General features: G+C 50.7%; 1 protein-coding gene across 1 annotated transcript; it reads right to left on the reverse strand.

The window, feature by feature from the left end:
* Nucleotides 1-390: 390 nt before the first annotated feature.
* On the reverse strand, nt 391-6,467 carry DGCR6L (DiGeorge syndrome critical region gene 6-like). Its single transcript, XM_009893334.1, has 3 exons — nt 6,333-6,467; nt 2,340-2,480; nt 391-474 (listed from the first exon to the last, which is right to left on the reverse strand). Exons 1-3 carry the CDS (start codon nt 6,465-6,467, stop codon nt 391-393), a joined length of 360 nt encoding a protein of 119 aa, XP_009891636.1.
* Between the last annotated feature and the right edge of the window lie 158 nt (nt 6,468-6,625).

Raw genomic sequence — 6,625 nt, forward strand, 5'->3', positions numbered from 1 at the left:
CCATGGCTCACCCGTTCAGCTCAATCCACCCGAACACCCACGGCTGGGCTGGGTTTGCTGCCTCGGTGCCCAGGTCAGTCGCCCTCGGCTCAGAACGGCCTCACCGATGCCGTAGTGGCAGATGAACACCCTCCGTCGTCGCTCATCTCAGCGAGACGTGCAGCGCGCACCTTGCTCCGAGGACCGGAGAGGACCAGAGAGGCAGCCTGATGCCCCCCAACCACCCCCTGCTCTGGGGCTCTGCGTGCACTGGCTCTAAGGTTATCTAAGGGCTCAGCTCTTCCTTCTACAGCCTCTTCCCAACACAACATAAAGCAAACGCATTGACAGTCTATTCTTTAGAGGGAAGTCAGAAGAAAACTCTGGAAAGTAAACAGCAGATTTGCTCGTTCAGGAAAAAGCCTTCTCAGACTCGGATTCCTTCTGTTGTAACTTCCGAATCAGTTCCAGTAGATTCATCTGTAAAGTCAGCTCCTGCAAAGGAAGGGAGAGGTTGTCGCAAGAATAAGATGATCCCGTTCCCTGCTGCAGGAAGCAGAAAGGTCTGGTCTGTACCACCCACTCGAGCGCTACTTGTCATCTTCAGGGAACAAAAGAAAAAAACCCACGCAAATACAAAATAAAGCCTTCATCTTGGTTAAGCATTTCTATAAAATACAGTAATATCTTAGGAGACCTGCTGCAAACTGCAGCTGTCTTAGGAATCCCAGGGCTTTGCGATTCATTAAGGAGTCAGAAAGGTTCTTTCTTCTTGACGGCGATTTAGCGGTAAGTGCAGCGTGGGGCAGCCAGTTCTGCAGCTTTCCCCTTCCCATCTGGAGCAGCAGCGTCCCCCGGCACCCGCACAGCCACACGCCCCAGAGGAGGTTCTCCAGGTTGGCACAGCTCCCTCCCCTCATCCTCCAGCAGCATCCCCAGCTCCCAGAGCCTTTTCCGGTGCGGGAGAGTGGGAAGCAGGAGGCATTGCTTCGGGCGCTCGCTAAGTGGAACCTAAGGCACACGCGACACACTGCTGCATCAAATTCCCTTGAGGTATTTTGTTCCCCTTCAAAAACTCCCTTTTCCATAACTGTAGTCATGCAGAGACTGTAGTCTCTGCATGATACATCTCCTGTAGTCACCATTGTTATGTTTTCCTTGCCGTCTGTTCGTTCTTTAGTTGCATTTAGCTCACAAGCCATTTGGCACAGAGACTACACGGTGGAGTAGCTTTCGGCGAGCCCTCTTCTGTGACTCAGGTTTGCCAACGTCACAGTATGGAAATAAAAAAAAATAAATTATTCTCATAAAAATATATCAACTGCCTAAGAACAGACTGAAAGGAAATGCATCAGCTAATGGGAAACGCATGGAGAAGAGATTCCAGCAGTGATTTCCTCTATGATGGTGGCATTCGCAGGTACCAAGCCAAGGTCTGGTTTGCCAGCGATCGTAAAGGCACACATAAACAAACCCCAGCAAACAGGAACCCTGCTAAGAGCTATTGCTTACAGAAATAACACAAAAGGCAGGGGTGGGAAGGGAGAGAAAGAACTGCTTTCGTTATACAGACGAGGAAGAGCAACAGAGGAAAAATAAGAGGCTTGTTCAAGGCTGCACAACCAGGAATCGTGCGGGTTTTAGAAAATGCCTCTTTAACTAACTTAGTTTAAGCAGTCTGTTCTCACTAGTAGGTCTTTTATCAAAACGAAATTTAATCAGCTGAAAAAACAGAGTTAAGAACAGCCTGTTTCTGCGTTGCCTGCAAACCTCTGTGGCGTTACAAGGAGACTTTGGAAGTTTTATTTTTTCATTCCTGCGGTGGCGGTAAGACAACAGAGCAAAACCCAGGCGACTGCTCACAAGTTTTAAGAGCGGATGCGCTGGGGAAACCAAGAACAATTTTCTAATCACAGTCTGAGATCATCATCTCCAGTAAGTCACATGCCCGAATTAACAAGATGCCTAATAAAAAGGCCTCTTGAAGGCAGCGGGTACAGCTAAGCCAGGTACAAAAGCGATAAACCTACGCAGCCACTTGTTTCAGTATGATTCAGACCCATTCAAGAGTCACAGGACCGCAGGCTGTCGGCACAGCGTTTCTTCCCTCCACAGTGGGACAAACGTTGCAGAAAGATGGGGATTTTGCCCCAACTAATGGGTTTCTGCTCCTTTTTTATGAATTTGGTACTAGGTCTGCCCAAGGGCACATTGCCCATCAGCTGATGTGGCAAGAGACGGATCGTTCTTTTTGTCCCAGTGATTCAGAATTCATTAAGAGCAAGATTTTTTGTTTTAAAAACCAAAGATATTAACACAAGAGTACTGTCAGAGGTTACCCTCCCTGCCTGAACACCGACCTGTGGGTTGGTGGTGATGTAGAAGCCAGACACTCCAGCCTTCTCCAGCGTGCTCTGTTGGTCGATCACTTTTTGGTCCAGTTCCAAGACTATCTTCTCATCCATCATTCGCTGCTCCTCTCGAATTCGTTGCTCCACAGCCTGAAAAAGGTAACAGTCAATGGAAGAAAAAAAAAAAAAAGTGGAACATCTGCCTTCCTCCTATCTTTTTCTCATCTCTGTCTTTTACTAAGCCAAAGAGCGATCAGATCCTGAAGTGCTCCTACTCTGAAGAGTCCCAAGGACAGCAGGGGGCAGCAAGCACAGCCCCAGAGCTTCCCTCCGCCACTTGGCCACTTGCCATGCCTGATAGCAAGCTACCACGCAAGAAAGAGCAGGGAAAGCGCTGGCACCAGCCTGGTCTGTGTGGGTTTGGAGACCAGGAAAGACCACGAGCAACAGATCAGTATCTGTCCGACTTTTCCTGAGGAGCCAACCCCTGAGCAACTGGCTACGGCCGAGCACTCCAGCAGCACAGGCTCAAAAGAAGTCAGCAGTCCAAGAACTGCATGTCCCTCACAGGACTGGTGAGGCTGAAGAAAGACCTGGAGTACCACCACAGACCACTGAAGCTCACCAAGGTGCCAGCTCGGACGCCTCCCTGAGCCTCCGTGTTCCCTGGACACTAACAAACAGAGCTGGAGCTGGGCCAGAGGAGGCCCCGGAGATGCTGGGAGGGCTGGAGCCCCTCTGATGGGAGGAGAGGCTGGGAGAGCTGGGGGGGTTCAGCTGGAGAAGAGAAGGCTCCGGGGAGACCTTATTGTGGCCTTCCAGTCCCTAAAGGGGCTCCAGGAGAGCTGGGGAGGGACTTTTTACAAGAGCATGGAGTGATAGGACGAGGGGGAATGGCTTCAAACTGGAAGAAGGGAGATTTAGATGAGATATTAGGAAGGAATTTTTCACTGTGAGGGCGGTGAGCCCCTGGCACAGGTTGCCCAGAGAAGCTGTGGCTGCCCCATCCCTGGAGGTGTTCAAGACCAGGTTGGACGGGGCTTGGAGCAACCTGGGCTGTTGGGAGGTGTCCCTGCCCAGGGCAGGGGGTGGCACTGGATGGTCTTCAAGGTCCCTTCCAACCTAAACCTTTCTACGATTCTAAGTCTCACCTGGGACTACAGCGCACTGGGGCTCTAGTTTTGGCAGACTGAGGACATTATAAAATGAGGACTTTGCAAAAGAGCCCCCAACCAGGAGAACGCAGCCCCTCCTGCCTCACCAACAGCTGCCTAAAGCTCAGCAGAGAAATCTCTGCGTTGCCCCCAAAGAAGACACGGAGCACAGCGAGCACTGGCTACCTCAAAGGCACGTTGGGCATCAGGAGCGGTGGGCACGCTCTAGGAGCACTCACCTGCTCCGCTAGCTGCAGGAAGGAGCGCCGCTAGTCAGCTCTGGAGGAAATCTCAACCTACCAGAAACTCTGCTGGAGAGGGGAGAAGAGAGCAGGAGGATTGTGGAGGACAAGGAGAGCCCAGTTCAGATACAAAAACCACAGGGGTGCGGAGGTGGAGAAACGCAACCTTACCAGGCTGCACCGAGCAAGACACATGGGAAGCCAAGAAGGATCAAATCCCATCTAAATCCAAAGGAAGGATCCTTCCCCTCCAAGAAATCAATGGCACAAGCTTCAATGTTTTACTCGTGCAACGCTGCCCCTTTGTAACACAGTAAAGCGAGGCAGGCATTTGGCCGGGAATATTCGTGGACGTAAGTTATCCTCACTGCACAGCAAGGGAGAAGTCACAAAGCCTGGGATCTCCTACACCGGCAGTTGGTGCTTTACAAGACCTGCGCAGATCCATCCCAGATGGGAGCCAAAAGCTGCGCACTGCTGCAAATCCTGGGGAAAATCAGGAATTTGAATGAAAGTCTGAAGTCTGGAAAAGAGCCGAGGTTTGTCCACAGCGTGGACCTATCAGCAGCTGTCTGCAAAAGGTCTGACCTAAACGAAGAGCAGTAATTACTCACACGGAGCAGGAGTTCCCTCGCGTAACCATGCCTGGATGTACAGCAGTCAATTAGCGTCTTACATTTTTCATTATGTCCGCAGGTCTGGAAAAGCTTCGCAGAACTACACGCTATTAAGGAGGATGCAGGACTGCGATCCACCAAAAGGTTACCATGCATCAGCTGCTCCACAGAAAACTCTTGGGGCAGCATCTTACTAGAACCAACGTAAATCAATTCAAGTCAACTTAAGCCTTAATAAAAGGCGAGGCAGAGAAGCTAATTGCCTCCTTCACTATATCATACTAATGAACCTAAGAAAGCTCTCTCCTTACGCGTTCTTCAGTCTAGAGGTTCATGTTCTTTGTGGAAGATATGAAGAATTCAATACTCCATAGACTTTCCTTCCTCCTGGCTGCCTCGGGGGATGGAAGAGGCACCCCCACACCATCATCTCCTCCACTTACTGTGCTGGAGGAGTGACTTTGTTCGGGTTTGGAAAAAAAAAAAAAAAAAAATAATCAATCAGACTTAAGTGCCTACATGCTATTTAGGGTTGGCACCTGAGTTTGGGCTACAGAAAAGCGCTAAAAGGCTTAAACACAAGCTTTTGCTTCAGCTCTGCTGGCTGGTGACCCTGTATGATGGACAAAGCCTTTTAAAAAGCTTTGGGTTCCACTAGGAAGCCAGACATCTAAAAACTACATCTTGTATTAGCCCTCCAGGGAGCCCAATCCCCAAGCTATCTCATGGGAGCTGGTCTTTGAAACCTTTAACCGCAGAGGGCAGCTCCAATTCGACACATACCAATCGTTACTGAGATGACCGATCTATTCCTGAAATGCTCTGCAGCAGAAATATCAGAGCGTAAAAAAGGGACGAAGTAACTCCAGTACCACCTGGCAGAAGAAAACAGAAAAAAGGCAGGGGGAAAGTGGAAGGACATAAGAATAAGTTGCACATCACATAAGACAAGGAGAAGTGACACATATATGGTCTTCTTGATGAGTGAAGACAATATCGGAACCACTTTAAAATAGGCAGTATAGCTTATTACTTGCTGCAAGTACAAGTTACTTAGAGACAGAAATAACAGGGACAGCTAGGAGAGGTCCAGCCTGCCTTTAGTCACCTCAATTGGGAACGAGGGATGCGGAAACACCAAGAGGAAAGATCCAACAGTGAGCACAGTCACGGTGCTCGTCACGGGCAAAGGTCAGGAAAGAGCCTGTATTGGAACAGTTATCTGTTTGCCTTACGTGGAATAAAGCAACTTCCCGTATGTTTAATCTCCATCGATTAATATAACTAGATACTTTCCATTTCCTTTACCTGCCTCTATCTTATCACCAATGTACAGGTAAGTCCTTTGGGACTGAACCCGCTGCTCGTGCTGACATGCCTTTCTCCAAACGCTTTGGGATGCTCACAGAAACCATTTCTGTGCTTACATAACTCAAGGTAGTTTCTCCTTATCTGTGCTACTAAGTAAAATGCCGTTTTTTTTGAGTATTCTCTGCTTTCTACTCGCTACGATGTAATGGCAGAATTCATGTACCTTCTCTGTGTTTTCTGTCAACTTGCTCTCTACCCGTATACAGGCTTCAGCCCGTCTTATAACGCAGGCTCGTTAAAGCACTGGGGAGAGCATTGCTCTCTTGGAGAGGGCTCTTGAACTTCCACAATTCCCAGATCACGCCTGGACTGTGGCTATCCTAGATGGCAAGAGCCTGGGCCCCCCACTCTTGGGGGGACAATGGGCAGAGCAAAAGGAGGGGAGCCCCAAGTCAGGGTGGGGAACCTAGGGCTGGGCTAGCAAGACCAGGCAGGATGGCTGACATCTCCCAAGGCTGCAGGGACACACACACACAACTAATTAAACCTTTTTGAGACACCGGGATGCTCCTGCAATGCAGGAAGGGTCCTGCAGCAAAGGGATTGTGACACCCCATGCAAAGGGGATACAGCCTCTGCGCTGGTGGAGGGCTGCGGCCAGCCTGGTCCCCCCCTCACCTCCATCTCCCGCTGCTGGGCGGCGCGCAGGAGCGGCAGGTTGTGGGGCCTGCAGCACTGCTGGGCCTCCTTGTGCCGGTGGAACAGCTCCTGTTTCAGCCCTGCGACAGGGACAGGCGGCGGGTCAGGGCACATCGCCGACACCACCTCCCCTCCAACTCTGTCCTCCCCAGTGTCCCCTCCACCTCCCTCCAGTGCCCTGGGCCTGCCCCCAGTGTTCCCACCACCTCCTCCCAGTGCCCTGTACCTGCCCCCCTCCAATTCCCTGGGCCTCCCCAGTGTCCCCACAGTCT

This window comes from Charadrius vociferus, unplaced genomic scaffold, assembly GCF_000708025.1.
Source record: "Charadrius vociferus isolate BGI_N301 unplaced genomic scaffold, ASM70802v2 scaffold579, whole genome shotgun sequence".
Taxonomy (NCBI): Eukaryota; Metazoa; Chordata; class Aves; order Charadriiformes; family Charadriidae; genus Charadrius; species Charadrius vociferus.

Excerpts from the sequence above, each read along its gene's own strand:
- DGCR6L (XM_009893334.1), bottom strand. The coding sequence starts at position 6,467 with ATGTGCCCTGACCCGCCGCCTGTCCCTGTCGCAGGGCTGAAACAGGAG. Across the intron at positions 2,481-6,332 it reads CCCAGCAGCGGGAGATGGAG|GCTGTGGAGCAACGAATTCG; the intron begins GTGAGGGGGGGA and ends TACCTTTTTCAG. Across the intron at positions 475-2,339 it reads ACATCACCACCAACCCACAG|GAGCTGACTTTACAGATGAA; the intron begins GTCGGTGTTCAG and ends CTTCCTTTGCAG.